The sequence below is a fragment of the Parasteatoda tepidariorum genome, chromosome 1 (assembly GCF_043381705.1).
Source record: "Parasteatoda tepidariorum isolate YZ-2023 chromosome 1, CAS_Ptep_4.0, whole genome shotgun sequence".
Taxonomy (NCBI): Eukaryota; Metazoa; Arthropoda; class Arachnida; order Araneae; family Theridiidae; genus Parasteatoda; species Parasteatoda tepidariorum.
In genome coordinates, this window is record NC_092204.1 from 98,207,348 (window position 1) to 98,231,021 (window position 23,674).

General features: G+C 31.1%; 1 protein-coding gene across 3 annotated transcripts in view; it reads right to left on the minus strand.

Annotated features, from left to right (window-relative positions):
* Positions 1-54: 54 nt before the first annotated feature.
* LOC107454789 (equistatin) overlaps positions 55-23,674 on the minus strand; it is a 46,107-nt gene continuing 22,487 nt past the window's right edge. For 2 of the 3 annotated variants that reach the window (XM_071184380.1, XM_016072085.4), the window contains exons 2-8: positions 20,080-20,181; positions 17,748-17,853; positions 11,162-11,238; positions 5,410-5,586; positions 2,410-2,590; positions 893-984; positions 55-435 (exon numbers count right to left, since the gene is read on the minus strand). In XM_071184380.1, the coding sequence (XP_071040481.1) occupies positions 308-435; positions 893-984; positions 2,410-2,590; positions 5,410-5,586; positions 11,162-11,238; positions 17,748-17,853; positions 20,080-20,181 (863 nt within the window). In that variant the 3' untranslated portion in view covers positions 55-307. The remainder of the gene's footprint in view (positions 436-892; positions 985-2,409; positions 2,591-5,409; positions 5,587-11,161; positions 11,239-17,747; positions 17,854-20,079; positions 20,182-23,674) is intronic. The other variant, XM_071184382.1, reaches the window with a different exon arrangement.

Below are 23,674 nucleotides of genomic sequence, written 5' to 3' on the forward strand. Positions count from 1 at the left end.
TGCATAAAATAGAAAAGTCTGTATAATGTTTAGAGTCTACAGTAAAGAAGTATGTTTACTAATATATATAATTTATGTAATATAAAAGAAATTGGAAGATATATTTTTTAACAGTAAAGTTGTCTTTGTATGCAACAGCTTGTATGGACTTCAGAAATATTTTACCACCTAGTGAATCAAAACAAGTTCAATTTTCTCCAGTTGCTACTTTGATGTTCAATAGCTCTAAGTTAGACACTATGTCAGTCAAGGTGAAGTTATGCTAAATAGTTTTCAGTTTTTTCAAATGTAGCTTGAGTGTTGCCTTTTAGGATTTAATTTCAATGACACCAATGTTTTTATACTCTCCATTATCACAAGGTTTCTTATCTAGGTAAGCTTTAACTTTTTCATCCGTCCTTAATTCCATCAACATCTCATGATCTCTTATGCATCCTGAATTAGAAATTTATGAATATTAAAACATTTCAAAAGATTTATATGAGGTGTTCTGTAATCATTACCCTTAATATACATCTTTATAATTCCTTTCAAGAATAAAGTCGAAAGTATATCAACATTAATTGTCTCAAATTATTTAAGCTAGGAACAATTTTATTAAAATCTTTCCAAGGAAGTATATAGGAAGACGGAATTAAAAACATTACTAAATCAGTTTTATTTATGGGTAATAATGTTTTCATGTTTTTAATCCAGCCTTTATCACAATTAATTTTTCAGAACTGGATAATTTTTTTCAATTTTTGCTTAAAAATTTTTGTAATCTTGGATGTGTCTCTAATTTTGTCTTCATTTTTTTATAAGGATTCGAAAATATATATTAAGGGCAGTTACTAAGGAACACCGAACATATATGTAAAGATGAGTAACATAAAGAATGTTGTATACTTACTGCATGTCATGTTTTTGACATTATCAGGTGTCCTTTTAACTCTGTATTTTCTTTTATGGTATAATTCACCATTCTTTTTCACACAGTAGCATCTGTTAAATAATACTGAATTACTCTTTTTATACTTATTAATAATGAATAGCATTAAAAAATGATAGCTAGTATTTTAGTTTTTTAATTCAAATTTTATTTTTAGCGCAAACATGTTATCAATCTAGTGTAATAATCTCACATAATCAAGACCTCTGAGTTTATCAAGAAGTTTTCAGTCTTCTATTTCTACTCTTTTTCAGCTGGACTTACATTTTTTCCCCTTAGATATTGTTCATATTCTTCACCTTAAGTTTCAATGTTGAAACAAAAAAAAAGTTAAAATTTCCTCATGTGGCTTAGCCAATTTAAAAAAAAAAAAATTAATTAGTATCGAGTGTTTACAAAGATTTGGAGTCTTGATAGATGGATGAATCCAGAGTTAAAAGCCAGAATGAGGTGATTCTACTTAACTTTTTTTCTCTCCGTCTTTCAATTGTGGGCATCTGGGTTCATTTCCCATAGGCCTCAGAAATGCCAGAATTGCTGCTCTCTTATCGTTACCCTATGGGCACTTGGGACTAAGCCACGGCGGCGGAGTAGCAGTCGACCACGTCATACAACCACAAACCCGTTTATAGGGTGGGTTACATTCGCACAATCACGCAGAAGAAAGGACATAGAACACAGAGAGAGAGAGAAAGTTACATTCATGCGTACAGTGGGATTCGAACCCACAACCACTGACCCCGTAGTCCAGTACAGTAACCACTGGACCAGTGATCGGCATGCTACTAAACCTTAATACGATAATACTGACTCTAAATAGCGGTGTTTTAGCCCTTCATAAGGCCATGGGCACCTTCAGAAATATCAATAATTTTTAAATGTCGATGGGAAGTTATTTTCCCCACTTCTGTCTGCTAATAACATCAGAAAATACGAGGCGAATAACTCTCCAATAAAAGGGCTTTGTTTATATAAATGTGGATAATAGTAAAGATTAGCGTGGGGTCAAGAGGAGAGGCTAACACTATATTCTCTTGTACGTTATGTGTTCCTTCAATTGATCATTTCTCATCGAATTTATTCATCAACACATAATTTATAAATTTGGTTATTTTTAAACATAGAAGCTCGAGTTTATGGTCAATTCCTCACAGATTTTTGAAAATTCCACAAAAAAAATAGCCTTAAAAATTAATTTTAGGTATTAAGCTCAATTAATTCATTTTTATAAATCAATCTCAAAAATATTTAAACATAACATTACTAGAAATAAAATGTTAAACTAAGTCGAATCTCTAGGCCTGGGGGTGGATTGAGAGATGGTAGTACTCATGTGACTCGCCATAATATAAATAAATAAAAAGGTCAAACCCTTTGGGGTTTGTTCTGAATAATTCAAAAAGTACGATTTCAAATTCCTTACAATTGATTGAATGAGGAATATTCTTAAACGAACATTCAGACGAATGGATACTTACTCGTTTTTCTTGCACTGTACTGGCGCATAACTTCCATCCAAGTCACACTTTGGTAAGTATGCTCCTATCACTCGAACTCCATTTTCTGTATAATTTTGAATTTGACGTTCCAAAAAGTTTTGTTCGTGCCAGCATTTGCTGCGTAGCATTTCATCGTCATCACGGTGGCTTCGTTTATCATCTGTGGTAAGAGGAATTAAAATAAAAAGCATTTCTGGATAGTGTTACTTTGTTTAACAATTTTGCGAATAAAATTAGTAGTCGTACTTTATTTTCGTCGCACTCTAGAGCTACACAATGGGCTGTTGGTGACCGTCTGAGAAATATACCTGAGAATGATCCGGAAACAAAATACATACGTCACATCCCGTTTTACGAGGAGGACACATTCACACACCATCCGCAAATCGTAATTTTGACCTGAACCAGAGCACGATCAATCTCTGATTCTAGTATCCCCAGATTTTGTATAGGAACTTGGAGGACTCTGTGACCCCCGTGCTGGTGATTTAGCATGCACCAGCACGGGGAATCTTCGACCGACTGGGATCTAACTCATGATCATGTAGGACATGGACACGAAGTCCTACCAACGAGACGATCGCGGCCTCACTGAGTAGTAGTAGTACTTTATTTACGTAGCGCAAGAGATCCACTATGGGCTATTTTTATTTTATTTTATAACCGTTATTGAACATCCGACCCAGTTTTGGGTTTACGGCTACTAATGTTCAACTCGGTAGCATTATAATTTTGAACCCAATCCTGAAGACAAGGGAACTATTGGATCAAGTATTTTATTTTATTTTATAACCGTCGTTGAACGGCCGACCCAATTTCATGGATTTACGACTACTTACGTTCAACTCCGTAGCCTTGTAATTGTGAACCAATCCAGAAGACAAGGAAACTCCTGGATCAGTACCCCCAGAGGTATTGATTTGTTGTGGGAACATGGAGGACTTTGAGACTCGACAGATTTAACGTGCATCAGTCACCATTTACTACACGGGGAGTCTTCGGCCGGCGAGGATCGACCCCACGACCTCTTGGATATGTGCCCAGCGCCCTACCGACCAGGCTTACCGGCCCTGGATCAAGTATTGGAAGAATGTTGCCTTCGTGGAGGACTTCTTTTTTATGGAACTAACCCTCATTTGCATTACATGGAGAGGAAAACCACAAAACGCCCCACAGTTAGCCGGACAGCAAAGGGACTCTAACCCATGATCCGTCTAGTCATGATACGTCAGCAATGTGGTCGAGCCGAGTCGGTGTGGAATTTGTATCAACCAGCCATCACTGGGTTTCAAACCCGGTTCACCTAACTGAAAAGGGAATGCTCTATCCTCTGAGCCTTCACTATAGGCTATTGGTGACGGTTTGAGAAACGTCCCTGAGGGTGATCCAAAAACGTGCCATCAAAATTATGATCCCCAGCAAAGGGATGGCGCTCCTGCTTAGGTAGCCTGGCTATCCATGGAGAAAAGTGTTATCGAAATCTAGCACTTTAAGCGCCATTCTCATTGAAAGTTATTTTTTTCCTCATGTGAACGAGAACCTGATTGGCAGGTTTACTTCGGATAAATAATTTCCACCAATCGAGTTGTCACCGCAATCGAGTGAGAATGGTTCTTTATGGTATAACAGTTTCACGTGGATCGAAATCGCGCACCCACAGAACTTTTAGGTCACGCGGTAAAAAACGTGAAACTTTTAGGTCGCGAAGATGTTTGTAGACGTTTTTTATCTTAGGTGTGAAAAATTACTCCTTTTAAGTCAACTCGAAAAACGTGGTCTGCTTTGTGAGAAAGGGAAAACCTCTTCACACTTTGCAGAATCAGTTTTTATTTATATTCAGATCTAAGATGTGAGGCCTTTATGAAGAAAAAAAAAATTTACTTTTTGGTTTTAATCTCGGTTAAAAGTTATCTTAGCTACATCACAAAATTTAAATTTGACTAGTGGTCCATTAAAGACTAGCTCGCTGCTTAATTTGTTCATATGAAAAATAAGTAAATAACATTCGAACTGAATACTCTACGACATAATTTTCCCAAAAGTACATTTTTAACAAACATTACGGAACAAATATTACGATGTAAATAATGGAAAGTAGTAACCTCTTTGTTATCATATAGGTTCTATTTTACAATTTCAAATTTATGGAAAATCTTAATCGAAAAAGTATTCCTTTTCATATCTCTCAAAAAGTAATGACCAAATAAATGATATGTTAGTCGCATAAAAAACTATAGAGTTTATATTCTTCAAGTAAATAATGGTGGGCGTTTACCTTTTATTATCATCACTAGATGGCGGCAACAGATGTATAGTCAATTCTGTAAAGCTTTTAACTCCTTGATTGACTCGATCTACTATTCTATAATTTTTTTTTCTTTATAAAGTATGCTCCCTTCCCCTCCCAATAAAAAAAGAGGTTAAAACTATTTCAATGAATCGTCAATAGCATAAAGGCAAATTCTAAATATTTTATTCTCGAAAGGAGAAAGGAAAAAAAAATAGTTTTTATCATTGTTACAAGATGGCAGCATCCGTTTTGGGCAGCTATTTAAAATGATTTCGCCTCATTTTAAATAGCCGGCTCGTTTTTATAATGCATTTTCAAATGTCCAGTGGTGCTTCTTTTTTCTCCTGGGGGCGAATAACTCACCAATAAAAGNGGGGGGGAGACTTACCAATTGACACAAAAACATGGGAATCAATAGACTGAGGCCCATTTTTTTATACCGAGATTCTAGTGTCAAGTTAAATATTGATGACCTAGCACTAAAAAATTGTTTCCGAAGTACTTTATAGGGATTAATAGAACTGTCTTCTATAAGCGCAATTATTTTGATTAATTTCGTGTCAGTTCACACAATTACTACGCAATACCTTACCATTTAAATTCAGTGTGATATTACATAGTTGTTTATTGAACCTGTTAGTTTCTAATAATCAATAATGAAATAATAAGGAAAGTAATTTATGACTTACAGCATAATAGCTCTTTAATTGATTTAGCAACGATGCCAAAAGTGTGAAATTCATCTCCCATGCAGTAGCAAGACTCATCAGAACATTGAATCGGATCATAATTTCCGTTCGGCAAACAGCGCAAAAAATTGCCGTCTGGAACTTTTCTAGGAAATTTATCGTAATCTCTGGAGCACTCTACAAATACAAATAATAAATAAATTGTAAAAAAAAAAATAGTTCGTTATAATTGATTTAAAAGCTATTTACATAATTCATTTATTTTATTTTTTTATTTATTCTTTTTTTGCTATAATATCTACAAACTTTAATATTGTATTAATTCAAGGCATATTCTTGCGATGAGAATAGTTATTTCCGAACAAAATTAGTATCAGCTGTTAGAATAATGAGAAGTATAATTATCATACTATTTATTTGGATTGTAATAAATATTTTTAAGTAATAAATTTCAAGAAATAAAATTAAGAAATTAATCTGCAAATAGTCTTCATTTTTACCAAATGGGAAGGAATGCTACTAACACTTAATAAATAAACGTTGGGTAATTTGAGCCTCATAACTTGAACAAATTAATATTTAAAGCTATAAGAAAAAGCAAAGGAATCTTTTTGGGATGCTATTTATGTGTTCCGTATGGTTTTTGATGTCTTTCCAGATGTGTAAACAGTTTCAATTTCAGATAGTTCTGTTTCATGAAGTTAGAAAATCCTTCGCAACTTTTTTGATATGAAATGTAGGGAACTAATTCATGCAGTTACTATAAACTATATTTATCATGTTTTTCTAATAAATTCTAACAATGAAGGGATTGTAATAATATAGTGGTTAGAAATTAGTTTTGATGATATTTCTTCTTCAAATTGTTCCTTAGACATGTACTTTTCCAATTTTTTTCAAATTTTTTTTTTTTTTTAGAATTTTTATTGAATGGCAACAAAATATACAGAAATATTTTATGGTTTTCTGCTTAAACATCTTTTCAATCAGAAATTGTTTTGCTCTCCTGAAAAACTTTAAAATCGTATCAAAAGTTAAACTGTGGATACGCAAAAATTTAAAACAAGCAACTGTTAACTGTTTGAAATAGATTGTTTTGAAAATTTTTTGGCGACATTTCTTTTTTCTTAAAAAAATTGACGAGCAAGGTGACGATTTATTCTATTTATTAATCTTCAATTTTGTGACATTAAATGGCTATTCATAATTTTAATCGATCAAAAGACAGTTTAGAACTATGACTGAGATAAATCATACTTATCACTTCAAATACCTTCACGTGAATTCAATTTGGATCTGACGTTGTGTCGTTATTTTTTGGTCTTATTTTAAAGAAAAGAAAAAAAGATTGATAAATTGTGTACGATCACTCTCTCGTTCTTTTGACAATTTAATCATCGTTGACTTTTTGTTGATTGGGACTGTCGAATTGCACTGAGTTTTAAATAACTTTTTCTAAAAATAATAATAATAAAATAATGTCTTTTTATTAGTGGCAATTTTTAATGGGTGGCTTCAATATGATAGTTAATACGAGCTATTTTAATTTGCATATAAACATTGTAAACTCGCAGCTTTTGTATTAGGCATTATCTTTAAAGTTTGTCTTACGCATGTCTTGTGTAAATATGGATTATTACCAGGGTTGAAAGCGAGACGGAAAAGAGAAAAGGCTGGTAGTAAAACCATTTCAGTTATTGCTAGTTTTTGGGAGGTGTTAACTTATTCTTTTTTTTAAACTATTTAACAATATCTATTTTATCTACTGCGGAAACTAATACTTGGTGCACCGGAGTACCTGGCCAAAAAGGCCACCAACGTAAATTGTATGATTACAAACTGAATCAAAGGCCATTGATATTAAAATTATTTGGGTTAGTAAACTTAATGTTAGGTAGCTAAATAAAATAAGATAGAGCAGGGATAACACGGACAGGTAAAAACATAAACAGATAAAGTCATGAGTTCTTTAAATTAATTATTACTCATTTTTAATTATTGACAAATAAGCAGTTAGTGATTAGCATTGTTAGTAGTTGTATTAGTAAAATGAATCAGAATAAGCCGCAGTAATTCTGTGAATATCAATTTCTATTTTATCTAGGTGACGAAGCAGATTTATATATATATGTTAAAATCTTAAAGAAATCTTGGTAGTTACAGATATTTTATTTTTCTCGGAAAAAATGCTACAATAAAATGTGTTGCGTACCAGTTTTTCATCTTTTCCGTCTTGCTATATAAGGGCTTTCAGCCATGATTATTACTTAATTAAAAAAATTCATTCGTTTCAAAAAATATATAGATTGGAAACAATAGTCAATATGTACCAAACGTCTCATTCAAGTCTAGAAAATGAGCGCCTATTTTTGTGCGCTTAAAACATGTTAACTATTATTTCCAGTCTGTATATTTTTGAAGTGAGTGAAGTTTTTTCAATCAAGTAGTTTCCTGGGATTATTTATTTAACTTAAATATGGATTAGTTTCGATTTGGTTAATCATGTCTTCTTTTTGTAACGCTTTCTGCAGGTATTCGGTAATTAGTCTACACTTTCACACATACGTATGACGGAAGTGTCAAAATCAAGGAATCTCTTTTTTTCTAAATACGAAATTCTGTTCATATCGCAAGCTAATTTTGAAAACACAGATCTTTGCAATGAGCCTAACATAAGATATCTGCAGTTTTAAAAGAACTGGATTTTCCAATTAGGCTTCGACAGTAACACCATTTTAAAAGTTTAATATTCGTCTATTTTATACATAATCGCCAGTTTGGACGGTGCACTTTGTTGATGTTTTGATAGTTCTTGTATGCCCATGTCGTATCAGTTGCCTGATAAGTTCATGCATTGAATTTCATCCCTCTCCTCGTCATCTGAGCTGATTCACTTTCAAGCAAGATCGTTTTTTGGTCTTTCAATTGGTTGTAATCGGTGGGTGCTTAGTCCTGATTAGAAGTTACTGATCTGTTGAGGCTATTGAAGGAGAACAACTGTTTGATGGATAAAGTTCAATTCAAGGCCATGGCGGGGAGCTAGTATGACACGAGAAAAGTAATAATTGTTTAGCCGGTAAATATCTAGCGTATAGCTAATTTTTTTACAAACTATCTTTATTTAATTATCTATACCTTTAGAATGTAAGCCATCTATATCTTTATTTTATTTTGCTACTTTGGTAGACATGAACAGTTTTCGCCTCCAAAATGTAGGTAAGTACTATATTTACGTCGAGATCTTTACTAGAGCAGCACAATGGGTTATTCGTAACGGTCTGGGAGACATCCCTGAGGATGATCTGAAGACATGCCATCACAATTTTGTAAGGCCACTTCCTCAATTTAGACGCAGGTAAGAGGAAGGAAATTTTCTCCGGATCCCTGCACCCATGGTATTGCTTAGCATGCAATTTCAGTAATCACTCGTAATAAAAGCAGTGAATAAGCTATCCTCCAAAAATTTCCATTTTTTTTCAAAAAATTCACTTAGAACTTTTTTCCACGAACAATCAAACTATTAGAAATGAGATGCGGAGAAACAGATGTGTAGACATCTAAAACACCGAATCCGGTTTAAATTATGATTTTAAATAATCGATAACAATGTGTAAAAAAAAGACCACATAGAAAAAAAAAACTAGTTTTTCATCAAAAGCTGCTTTATAAGTATGTTTACTGAAACTATACCAGCAATTTTACTATTGTTTGATAGTTTAATGCATTTACAGTACATTTCCGCCACTGTTACAGCCATGAAATAGCTTTTAGTTAAATTATCAAAGTAGTGTCCACTTATTGCACAGATTCAACCTCTGGCGACATTTAAGGACGAGACAATAGAGAGAGCTTAGCTAATATCTTCTGGACGACAGAAGCGCAGCAGTTGAACAACTTACATAAAGTGAAATTGCAACATAACATTCGTCGAAATGCTGCCTTTTGTCTCAACTTCATTTCATTCTATGCAAGTTAATTCCAAAAACGTCATTTGGCGTCGATGAAATGGTTCCTCGCCAACTACGGACCCAGAGTTAATGGCTGTTCAGGTTTATGGCTTTTAATCCGGGCGGAAGGACTTTTCTTAGCTGGGGTTATTATCATATTTCCAGGGTTTAAGCGCCATAAACTGAGTGCCTTTTGTTGAGGGCTTATTTTATGTTGGTAATAGCTGGCGTAAAATTTAGCTATCTTGTTTGTAGCGTTTTTACAGCTTAGGGGCAACTGAGTTATGATATGTCAAAAAATCATCTGAAACTTTAGTAATGTTTAGCTTTTAAAGGAATGAAATGAAAGTTTATTTGAACCAATTTTTCAATTTTATTCATTGCGTATATTTCGACCTAGGATTGCAAAGTTTTTCTAATTTTATTACAATGCAATAACTAAATTTAAAAGGTTTAAACTTTTTTGATTATTTTTCGGTAATAAAAGTTTGATAAAAGTAGATTGAGATTTTATTAATAGATAAAATATAAAATTTAAAAAAAAAAAGCCAGTCAGATAAACTTTTGAAGATTAGTTCGATAGGATTGCGTAAATACAGTTCGTAATAATGGCATTGTTATAAATGTATAAGATATTTTATGGTTGTAAATAACTGATCACTACCTTCGGCATATAATTGAAATTTGTCATAAAATTTAATGTATGAATATTATAAATTAAAATTTGCATTATATATAATTTGTTATTTAATTTATTATTATAAAGAATTAAAAAGATTAAAAAAAATTTCATAAATTTAAAAAAAAAGCTTTATCTTTAAATTTTTATTTCTCATGAAGTATAAAACAGATTTCCTTCAAAAAATTTGGATTTTTTCATTTAAAATTATGTAGTTTAAAATGTTATAAAAATTTATATACCTTATAATACGAAAAGATTTCGACTGCTAAATAGAAAGATAAAAAAAATAATTAATAAAAGTTATTTTTTGCATCATATTATTTTTGGATCGATACATTTTACATGCGCAAAAACTCTTCGATTCACTCAATAACTTCTCAAAATATAGTGAAACAGGCAAAAAGTGATATTAACATTAAACGGATCAAACTTTCGATCGTCTCCTGCCTAAACTGCTGCGACCACATTTTCCAGATTGCGGCTATTCCCAAATTTTAGGGTCAGAAATTCGGATCCGTGGAAAAAAATTATGTTTATTCAAAGAATGTTTGTTTTTAGTCTGATTTCGTAACTTTAAATATCGTCTACACCAATAAGGTAGCACAATGAAAGTGAGACCCTCGAACTATTAAGATCGATTCTTAGTATGCGAAAATCCGATCATTAGATCAAAAGTTATTCAAGGTGTTCACTTTTTTTATTTTGCGCACTGTTCATGTATTGAAAAGTGACAAATGTTACATATGCTTGTCCCATTTTATAATCATTTGTGTAAGCAATGATTGCATAATATTCATTTTATTCGGTGGAATGACAGTAGATATGAATGAATACGCATCCTCATCTATGCGCATTTATATTAAGAACGCATTCATTATGTAAATCTGCTCAGTTTATTGGTTTTATTATGAACACAATGAAGTATCATTTTGTTGAGATAATGAGCAATTAAATCAATTGCTGAGCAATTAAAAGAGTGAAATAATGACTCCCGCAAATGAGAAAATTTTGCATAAGTTCTAGAAACACCATCGAACTTCAAAATGGGTTGAATGTATAATTTATTGATAGTGAGATGTTATGCATAATGAAAATATTACATACAGTAAATCCATGTACTTACTACAGTTCATTAACTCTTTTTTACTAGCTACGTCTGTACCGAAAATCCTTTTTCCATTTTTATTTACGCAATAACATCTGTTAGGGATAAAAAGAAATAACATTTAGATCAAAGGCACATATTTTTTGCGAGTTATGGCCTACAAATTACCTATTTTTTTACAACTAAATTAAGTAGTGAAAAATAATTCCAGAGTTTAATACAAATTAGCATAATATTCTGAAAAAAGAATGATTTGTTATTTTATTTTTAAATGTAGAAAGCAATATATTATTGGCCGTTTAAAAATGACATAAGCACCTGACAGGGTTGGAGAAAGTGTGTGATTTTCTTATTTTTGCTCACAAGGGGCGAGGAAGTGGAGTATGGAAGCTTACGTAAAACTTATAAATCTTTCAAAATGTTTCTTAAAAAAATAAAAAAAAAGTAAGAAAAAATTACTTCTTGAAAATTTTTTAATGATGACTGAGCCGTGACGCCCGGTGGCTGAGCGGTAGCGCTTCGCGCTGTCGTGCTACAGGTCCCTGGTTCGATCCTCGGGCCGGGCAAGGTTGACTGAGCCTTTCATCCCTTTAGTGGGTCGATAAATGAGTACCAAGCATGCTTGGGAACTAAACACTGGGGGTTCCGCGTTCGGCTGACCACCTGACCGAAACATCTGCTCATGCACCCCAGAGCCCAAGGTCAAGAAAACTGAGATGGGCACAGTAGGCCTTGGCCCTCTAGGGCTGTCGCGCCACTGAGTTTAGTTTAGAGCCGTGATGGCTAATGGGATAGAGCGTTCGACTTCCAATGTGGGATCGCTGGGGAGTGAACCGGGTTCAAATCCCAGCGATGACGGGTCGAGCCGAATTTCGCTCCAGGCTTGCTGACGTAAAATATCCTCAGTGGGTGACGGTTCTTTGGGCTAGAGTTCCCTTGCAGCCCGGATGTCCGTGAGAGGTTTTCGTGATTTTCCTCTCCGTGTAACGAAATGCTGGTTAGTTCCCTCAACGAGTTCTCCACGAAGGCGAATTTCTCCCAATACTTGATCCAGGTGTTCCCTTGTCTTCTGGATAGAGTTAAAACTTACTGGGCTACGGAGTTGAACATTAGTAGTCGTAAACCCAAAAAATTGGTTCGGCTGTTTAACGACGATTATAAAATAAAATAATATAAAACAAAATGAAATAAAACAGGAACTTCGTTTAATGTTAAGTTTCATTTCTTCCATTAGAATTTCCAACTAGATTACTTCAGTAAATGTCAAAGCAAAAATCAGAGGGAGAATGATTTGTTATTTTTGCTGACCTAGCAAGGGGAAATGGGGAGTTCGAAATTGCCAAAAATATGCTTAAGTAATATTTGCACAACTCTTTAGGTAGGTATAACAGATCTTGAGAATAAAATATGAACGAATATGAAAATATGAACGAATATGTCAAATATGAACGAATAAAATATAAAAATGTCAAAATGTCAAAGTAAATGTCAAAGCAAAAATCAGAGGGAGAATGATTTGTTATTTTTGCTGACCTAGCAAGGGGAAATGGGGAGTTCGAAATTGCCAAAAATATGCTTAAGTAATATTTGCACAGCTCTTTAGGTAGGTATAACAGATCTTGAGAATAAAATATGAACGAATATGAAAATATGAACGAATATGTCAAATATGAACGAATAAAATATTTATTACTTTTTTATAGTCAATTATTTATTGGGTATTTATTCTCAAGTCCCAAAGCAAAATTTCATATTATTATGAGACGCCTAAAAAGTATTAGATTTGTTTTTTAAATTTAACATTTAGTATTTATATTTTTCTTAATGAATTTTGATAGAGAAATAAAAAGTATTATTAAAAAGAAAGGTCCTAAAATTTTATAAAAATTAAAAATAATATTAATTTTAGATATATTTTGATTGAGCTAGTTTTAATTCAAACATCTTGATATTTTTTAGATTGCTTTTTGACAAATGGTCATAAATATAAAAAGCTCCTCTTAACTATCTTCACAATAACTCACCCAGCATTTAGTATAATAAGTTATCAAATGTTTAATGTTCATTTAAATACAATGAAATAAACCTTTTTTTTCATAAAATAACGGAATTTAAATAAGCAGCTTTTGTTTTATATTTCTTAAAAAATGTAATCTGCAAAGTTATTTTTCAATAACAAAAACATATTTAAATAAATATTTTTTATCAGAAAAGAAACAAGTTATAATATTAATCAAGCAAAATAAAAATAAAATAATAGTATATATAAAAGCTTTATAGGATTTTAAAATATTACATTAAAAATATCTTTAAAAATTCAACGAGCAATTTAAAGAACTATTCCACTTGTTATTTCTCGCATTGTAAACAAATTTAATTATTAACTTCTATTTTATACTATGCAAGCAAATTGCACATATTTTTTATTAATTAAATTCTCTTACTTTTCTTTATTTTGTTTGTTATGTTTTTATTTGTTCATTATATTGTTTGTTATGTTTTTATTTGTTATGAAATTTTATTTCTAAGTAGCATTTATGAAGAAAAAAAAATTCCAATTCAAAAGCAAATTTTTCAAATTACTTTAATAATTGACGAAAGTAAGCAAAGTAGGCAAACACTTATATTATAAAAAATAACAAATTCATTTATTTTTTTTAGCTAAGAACTGTAGATATAGTACTTTTAGAAACTAGAGATCTATCTTATAAGCACACATTATTTGTTTTACACACATAAATACATTTCAGCTGTATGAAAAGTCAAAGATAAAAGACCTTAAAAAAAAAAAAAAAAAAAAAAAGAGAGAGAGAGAAGAATCGTTAATTAATGATGCTTTTAATATTTACAAACAATTTTCAAAATTCACTTAAAAATTCGTAAAAAATGGGCTAAGTGAAAAATAAGCATTTTTACAATTCCACTTTTTTTTTACAAAGAATTGTAAATATAGATTTCTTTTTTATTTCATTTAATACTAGAGGTTTATATTTTAACTACAAACATTTTGAATACATTAAATGACTTGCCAAATATAATGAAACTCTTTCACAAAAAAATTAATTATTGAAATGTGTAATGAACTAACCCTTTAATATTTACGACAAAAAAATCCTATTATACTTTTTCAGATTAACTTACATGATTGAAAAAGATAGGCAAACAGTTATAAATAGTAGTTATTTTTGCTATTACATTTCTTTTTTTTTTTTTTACATAAAAAGTTTAAATATGGAATTTTTTTCATTTTCTTTAAAGATTGAGGTTTATCTTTTGTCTAAGCATAAATTATAACATTTGCCAGATATTATATCACGTGTCGAAATTTATAAAACTCCTTATAAAAAAAATTGATTTTTGAAATGTTTAATGAACTAAGCCATTAATAATTATGAAACATAAATCTGATTATAATTAACTTGTATAATTGACTTGTATAGTTGATTGAAGGAAATAAACAAAAAGTTATAAATAGTCGGTATTTTTGTTATCATATTTCTTTTCTTTTACATAAAAATTATATAACTGGAATTTTTTATTTCCTTTCCTTTAAAGTCTATCGTTCATCTCCGCACATGTTAAAACATTTGTCCGATATTATACAACATGTCGAAAATTATGAAACGCCTTAACAAAAAAATTTTATATTGAAATGCTTAATGAATTAAATCTTTAATGTTTACGAAAAATAAATCCTATTATAGTTATCAAAATTAATATATATAATTGACAGACGTGAGCTAACAGTTATAAATAGTGGGTATTTTTATTATTACCTTTCTTTTTTTACGTAAAAATTATAAAATCTGGGATTTTTTTATTTCTCTTAAGGCTAGATGTATCCTTTATCTACGCCCACATTAAAACATTGATACAATGCTATTATTATTTTTTTAAATTTCATTTAATAACTGTTGTTGAACAGCCGACCTAATTTTTTAGATTTGCGATTATTAACGTCCAACTCCGTTGATTTGTAATTTTGAACCCAATCCAGAAGACAAGGGAACTCCTGTATCAAGCATTGAGAGAAATTTGCCTTCGTGGCGGACTTTTTGATGGAACTAATCTTCATTTGCGATACATGGAGAGCAAAACCACGAAAACCTCCCATGGTTAGCCTGACGGCAAGGGGACTAACCCGACATCCGTCTACCTCTGAGGATATTTTGCGTCAGCACTGTGGTCGGTGCAAACTGGATGCGGAATTCGTATCGACCAGCCATAGCTGGGGGATTCGAACCCGGTTCGCTTCATTGGAAGGCAAACGCTCTGTCCTCTGAGCCGTCACGGCTCTGATACGATATCTTACGACATCTGATACGATATCGTATCTCATACGATCTGATACGATACCACATGACGAAAACGATAAAACTCCTTAACAAAAGAAAAAAAGAATGAATATTGATATGTTTAATGAACTAAGCCTAATATTTACGTGATATAAATCCAAATGCAGGAAACCATAAAAATTCAGTGAATATTTTCTTCCAATTCCTCATTTCAAAAATTCGAAGCATATCAAAATTTTCCAGAATATTTACCTCCTATTATTTCTTCGATCCCTAGACAAGCATGTTTCCATTTAAAAGTTTTCACTTGTTTTTCTTGAAATTCGCAGAATTACATTCTTTAATCTAATGTATTGGATGGGAGCGTACTTTGTACGTTATTAAAACTTTAACGGTCGAAATCCTTGGAGAGAAGCAAAAGTTTAGAAAGAAAAATGAGTTTTAAAAGCTGCCGTAAGTTTGAAAGCCAAATTACTAATCTTTATTTATTAAAACTTTGTTTCTAAGAAGCAGAATCGAATTAAGCCATGTGACGTGAATTTATTTTTGTTCTTTAGTTTTAAGAATTCTTGAAGAGTTTATAATACCTGGAATAAAAGGAATATTGAGCGCAGATTTTTAACAAAAATGGTATATTCAGAAGCCAACCAATTTTTATAAACTATTTTTAGTTATATCTTTATGAACTCTGAGCTATTAATATAAAATGAGAACAGAATAAAAGGAACGAAAATCTTTTGTTCATTTATACATAATACCATAAAAAATTTTTTTAAACTTTGTTTCTTGGAAAAATAATTTTCAACCAGTTTTTAATAATTTTTTTTTAATTATATCATCACGAACATCGAATTTTGATATAAAATGAGAATAGAGCAGAAAATGCTCTGTTTATTTATAATTAATTCCATAAAACATAATTATTGCTTCGTGTCTTTGGAAAAATAATTGAACTTGGTCCTACGAAGTGGCGAATTTATTTTTTTAGTCTTAGGAATTTTTGAGTTTGTAATGTCTGGAATATAAAGAAATATCGACGGCAGGGTTTAATAAAAATGGTATGATTAGAAATTTTTAACCAGTTTTTGTAAACTTTTAATCATATTTGAATGAACACTGAATTATTAACTTAAAATTGCAATAGAACGAAAATAACAGACATGTTTTATTTATTTATATAAAGCGTATTAATTACTTTGTTTCTTTTAAAAATAATTGAATTTAATTACACGAAGTGTCAAATTTATTTTTATCCTTCATTTCTAAGAAATCTTGAGGAGTTTATCATAAATCTAAAGAAGTATTGAAAAGAAATTGCAGCGAAAATGTAAAATCAGTAAATTTCAAAATTTTTTTCTAACCTTTTTAATCTTATTTTTACGAACTCCGAATTAAGGATAAATATTGCACAAAGTGAAAGACAAAAATGTTTTTTTTAAAATTTATAACTAATGTCACAAAGCAATTTCCTTATTTTGCTTCAACGAAAAAAATTTGAATTTGGTTATTTGAAACGAAATTCAATTTTGTTCTTTAGTTCTAAGAATTCATAAGTTAATAAGAAAATATTGAAGGGAAATTGTAGCAAAATTGATAGAGCCAGAAATGTTCAATAAATTTTTATAAGCTTTTTAATCTTATTTTGATGAACATCAAATTATAGATAAATACCGAACAGAATAAGACCAAGGATGCTTTGCTTGTTACATTTCATGTGTATCTAATACACATTTATTACACACTTTGTTTCAACGACAAAGAATTGAATTTGGTCAAAGAAAATGGCTTCATTTTTTTTAATTTCTAAGAATTTTTTGAAAAGTTTATAATGCCTAGAATATACAAATACATTAATGATAGATTGGCATTTTATGGTTTTGGATTTTTCAATTGAATAAAAGCAAATTGGACAAAAATTTTGACTTTTGCAGGACATTTCGATTGGTAAGCACAAGTGAGTAGAAGCCCTCCTAAAATATAATTAAATTCCATCGTTAAACTGATATATTTCTATTCAAAAACTAGTTCAATCAATTTTTAAACCTTTTAAAATGTCGGTAGGAACATGCCATATTTATGCACTTAATTTTTTTTATTTTGTTCTATATGCAATTATTTCTTTTTAAAGGAAATGACAATCAATGTCTTTTTTATGAAATAAACACGTAGGTAATATAATTTTTGTAACATTATAAAATTTGTAAATCTTAGTATGGTACATTTTAGTTATCTTCTATTAGATTTTTCTGGATTTATGAACGATATCTTAATACAACAGATTTTATAAAAACAATTTAATCAAAACTTACAAAACTCCGGATTTACAAACAACTGGCTCATAAAACCCAAATTCGTCACATTTTATCACATCGCCTGCTCTTGCTCTTCTTCTTTCTTTTGTGCACTTTGACTCGACTGTAAATAATAATAATAAGAGAATATGTATAGTGCGGCTTTCAGGAGAACTCTTACATACACCCGTCTCGCGTCGTGGCGGGTACTATGGTTACAAGGAAAGGTCACTTCGAATAAGGGTGTGGGGTGAATAGTTTTGTCCTAATCTTAGCGTAGGTCGTCGTGAGTAAACTGATCGACCCCTTCTTTCCTCCATTTCACCCCCATTAGGAATAAGCTCTCGCTTGTTACCATAGCAGCAGACAGCCCCAGACTTTCAGTCTGGAGGAATTCTTCTCAAAGTCGCAATATACTTTATTTTAATAATCTGAAAAATATCAGTAATAAGCACACCATTTAATTTGTTCATAAAACCATATGAATATAAACAATCGTACTTAATGCAATATTTAAATAATTTATTTCGTACCTATAATATCTTTGAGTTTAAATTAGCTTCGTCAAATATGGGGAAATGAAAAATTAAAATATTTGAATGAAAACTGCAAAGTGATTGGATCTTTTTCATTTTTTCAGGGACTGCAAATTAATATTTAAGCGACGGAGAACCAAAAACGATATTAAAATCTAACGAATCATAGCTGAGGAAAGCGGGAATGAAAAACATAAAAACTAGTTTCATTGCAGGAAGGAATTTGGAGGTGGGGGTTTCTAATAATCGTTTTTCAACTCCTCTTTATTGTTTCCAACCGAACTGGTCAGATTTTTTCAACCTAACTATCTCAGAAATAATTCTTTAGATCTTTTGATAATATTTGTCGTTTAGAAATTGATTTCAGGCAGATGATGAGTTTTTAAAGTTTTCTCTGATCTGTTTTAAAGTTTTTCTTCTCATCAGACCTCTGATGTGAAGCTTTTGATTTTTTTAACACGGATTCTAAAATTATATATGAAAGGTGGTCATTACTGACCACCCTTATAATAATTAAAGAGCTCACTAAATAATTGTTAATCGAACGTGGAACACACTCATTTCTTGGGATAAGAAAAGGTTATAACAGGTTATAAGGTTATTTGCATAAGCTTAATTTCCGAATTTTTAAGATTTCGATAAGCAAAATCACTTTATTTACTTGCCTTGTGTTTCGAAAATGTTAGAAAAGTTTGAAGGAAAGAGATAAAAATATACAGCTTTTTGTGTTCTGACTACGAAACTAATATTGTTCTCCAAAAGTTTCAAAATAAGTAACAAAGTTTAAGAAAAGATGGCGCTGCTGACTAGGACAATATTTTTCTGCTGCATGTTAAAACATTTCACATGAAATGTTTGCCTGAGTGTTAATTAGTAATTTTTTTAGGCAGAACCAAGTTGTTTATACGGAAAGTGGGTATTTTGAAAACAATTTTTTATAATTTTTGCGAGTTAGCAGAGACTACTTTTTGCAAAATTTGTTACGAATTTTTACGTTTATGAAAAATAAACGGGCATGTTTCTTAAACAACCCGCAGCCAACCGTACATTTTCATCCCCTTCTTCCTTTGATTTTTCAACTTTCCTTCACCGTTTTGTATCTGAACTTCAGTCTTTCGCCCTCATCTCAAATTTAAATTTTTCTGTTTACTTAACTTGTGAATAATTTTAAATAACAGTCTAATATTTAAATATATTCCCAGACTAAGATACAAGCTCTACGTTACAAACTATTACTCATAATATGAAGCCTTTATGCTTGACTATAAAATATTTTGATTTTATTCTAAGCGTTATAATTTTATTAAAAAGAAAGAAAATTTAAGAAGGAAAGTGAAAAATGATTTCAGAAATAATAATTTATTCTTTTGCTGAAAAAAGGTACATGCCCTAATCGACACATTATTACTTATAATATAAAATTTTCATGCTGTCCTATTTGACTGTCGAATAATATTTTTTCGTTCAAAACGTTCATTTCATTTAAAAACGAAATTTCAAGGAAACGAATTTAGAAAAAATCATTTATAAGGTCGTTTGTTCAAAAAGGTACAAGCTAGTTTTTTTCTTCTGTTGCTGTGAAACAAGAAGTGTAATATAAATTCATTTATTTATTCAAAAGCGAAAATTTAAGACGGAAGAGAGAAATTGATTCCAGAAACATTTATTTATAGAATTGTTTGCATTTGGGAAAATTTCAGAAGTTCTTTTTAATATCTTTCTTAATCGAACATATTGCGCAAAAGTTTTCAATTGAGATGAAATAAAACGGCCTTAAAGGAGTTATTGAACTATTTCAAAATTATCGTTATTACCTGGAACGCATTTTGCTAAAGTTTGGCTGCATATTAAACCCTCTCCGCATTCTTGTCTGGGAAGTACTGATAATTCTTGTGTTTTACACGCATCTCCTTCCTCTAAAGAAAAAATAAATTATTTTACTATTTACAAAAACAAAGCACGTTTAGTTAAAAAAATGGCGAGAAAGTTCAAACTAGTAAATAATTATTTACATTGATATTACAATATTGGAGATTTAAAGATTTCTATTACAAATTCAGTTTTTGGAATGTAAGGTGTTCTGTAATCCCTGATCTTAATATATAACTTTATAACACTTTTTAAAATGGGAATCAAAATTCTGAGCACAGTAAGGAAAACAAAAACGTCATCAAAGTTTAATGAATACTATCGAAGAGGGCTGAACTGAAGATGCATATCAGATTTTTCCACACCAATCACACTCAAAATCACAGTTATGAATAACATTCTTCTGTCATAGCATCAGATAGCGGTTTATCCGGCCCTCTACAATCTGCAGAGTAGCCAGGTTGGTAGGGCGTTGGGCCCATATACAAGAGATCATGAGTTCGATCACCGCAGACCAAAGACTCCCCTTGTAGTAAATGGTGACTAGTGCACGTTTAATCTCTCGGGTCACAAGTTCCTACATGTTCCCATAACAAATTATACCGCTGGGGGTACTGAATTGGAGATGGATCGTTCACTGGTTCAGGATCAAAATTATGATCTGTGGATGAATGAACGTATGTGCGAATGAGTCCGCCCTATAAACCGGCTGTGTGGCTGAAGACATATATTTTGGCCATAGATGGCGCCACTGAAAAACAGAAAACGCACCCTCTGCTTTAAATCAATACCTCCTAGAAAAGAGAAAGCCTCAGCACGGGTTACCATAAACAAGAAATTTGATACTTTAGTAGTCCAAACGTAATGACATCTTTCTTATTTTTCCTCCACTGCGCAGTTTATGTTCGTTACGTCAGACTACTAAATTGATCTATGCTGAGGCCTTCTTTCTTCTTGGAGGTGTTGCTTAAATTTGCTTGGTTACACCAAGCAGGCTTGCTGATATTGGCAAATAACAGAAGAATGTTATTTGAACATCAGATCGTGGTTTGTCCGAATCACTACCGCCCTCTACAATCTGCACTGTTAGTCAATTATAACTATATTTCTTATTAACTATAGTGACCATAGTATTATATATATATATTTTTAATTATTTTGCATAATTTTTCTTTTAATAATCCTTTTAAATAATATTCTTTTTCATTTTCTGTGTTATTACTTTCTTTTCTTTATGTAATAACTTATAACATTTTTTTAAATTGATTTGTTGGTTTACGATGTTTGTTTTAAACATTTATTTTTTAAATTTTCAACATTTCTTATTCTATTATTTTATAAAAAGAAATGACTGGATATTCAATCTATGATGCAGTCAGGTTAATTGCTAATTTATTTTTCTGCTAAATTATTTAAAAAACCCATGAGAGAGCTCACAGTTTTTTTAAAAACCAAAAGTCACAATTTTAGGAATTTCCGAATACCAACTTTAAAAAAATTTATTGAAGTTAAATAGAAACTAGGATAATCCAAAAACAAAAAATGAATTTAAAAATTATTTCAGTCATTAAAAAGTTTAAGAACTTCAATTTTCATAAAAATAAAAGTTATCTCCATATAAACTAAAATATTAAGATAATTTTAATTTACTTAAAACTTACTATTTAATTACATAGCATCATATTATAAAAACATAAAATTTAATCAGACAAAAAACATTTACCGAGAAATTCTTTTTTTTTTTTAGAACCTCTAAAATTTATTTTAATTTGGTATTAAACATAAACATTGTGCATTTATTTAAGATCGTAATGCCATTGCATTTATTTTAATTCGCAATTTCAGGAGTAATTCTTCTGAAGCTTTAGTGTTCGCAAACACAAACTAACAAACGGAGATGGATTTTTATTAACTTAATATTCAGTGAACTCAAACATGTAAACAAAGAGTTTCTTTAGATAGTATTTAGTAAATACAAACTACTAAATCAGGAAAGAGTTTATTTATTTAGTAAGAGCACCAAAGATTTAGATTCTTTACGTTGATTTAATTAAAAGCATTTTGAAATTAAGCGTCTTAAATTATAATTTTAAGTTGCTTTACTTACAAGTTTCAATGTTTTAATGGATCTTAGAAATGTCTAATTTGATTTAGCTAGTGTATCATTACACTTTACGAAACTAAATTTTAAATTAGAATGGAAGCTTGTATATCCTTCGCATCTTAAATAGAATAATATTCGAGGCATAATATGCGGAAATTCAAATAGCTAAGACAAGTAAATATTTTTTCTAACACAGCAAATAAGGAATGTTAATCTTTCTGTTAATAATAAATAAATATAGTAATGTGGAAAAATATGGATTACGAGTTTGAGACATTTTTAAGAATATTACGTATATTTCTTGGAAACAAACATTCCATTATCAAAAATTTCTTTTACATCTTTTAAATACCTCTTAATTCTGCAAAACTGGTTGGTAGGTAGGTATTTTATTCACGCCGCACTGGAGCTGCACAATGGGCTATTGGCGACGATCTGGGAAACATTCCTGAGGATGATTCGAAGGCGTGTCATTGGAATTTTGATCCTCTGCAGAAGGGACGACTCCAATGCTTTGGTAGCCCGACGATCTGTGCACGAAGTCGAATACTTTGTGGCAGAACAGTTTAACGAGGACCGATATCGCTCACCCTAAGTCCCTACGAAGGCTGAACAGAGTGGTTACCCACCCCTGCTTAGTGACGCAGCTAGTGATGCTTGACTTCGGTGTTCTACTGGGAACAGTGTCTTTGCGATCAATCCACTGCGGAAGCTTTAAAACTGAGAGGGTAAGATGCATACCAATAGTGTATAAGCAAGATATTAACTATAGACGTACTCAATTATTAATGAATGTTAACCGATTGAGTAAAAGATGCATATTGGCGATGGGCGTTAACTTTATTTGTTAAAAATAGATAAACAATGAACCACCTACTGGTAAGCCTACACGAGATTCCCGCTTCGCTCTGTAAAAAATTACGGTGCAATACCAATCCGAATTTGATGTTGTAAAGTAAAATTTGAGAATGAATACTTAATTTCAAGTTAAAACCCAATCTAGTGTTCGCACTCACTTTAAATGGCGAAGTTAAATCTAAAAGATCAATAATTGAAAAAGCTTGGACCAAGCTCATATGTATTTACATCATTCATGAATTTTTTTTTGCCAATTTCGGCTTATGTTTAGAAATTGTCCTATAACAACAGTAGATTGTTTGCAATCGAGCACGAAAAGGTAAAACGCTTCCAAGCGCTGCTGAACGTTTCACAGAAACAAGAGTCAACTGTGTTATAGAAAGCAAGCAAATTTTTAGTTGCGTAATAAAAATAATTATGTTCTCACTAGAAGGTTTACGTAAATGTGTCAATTGTAAAATACTTCGTTGCTACTCGCTTCTGTTTTGTTAAGCCTAGTTTGAATTCATCTTAACATTCTCTTTCTGTTATGTATACAAACTAATTTCATTTTTAGAGTTAGTATATATATATATATA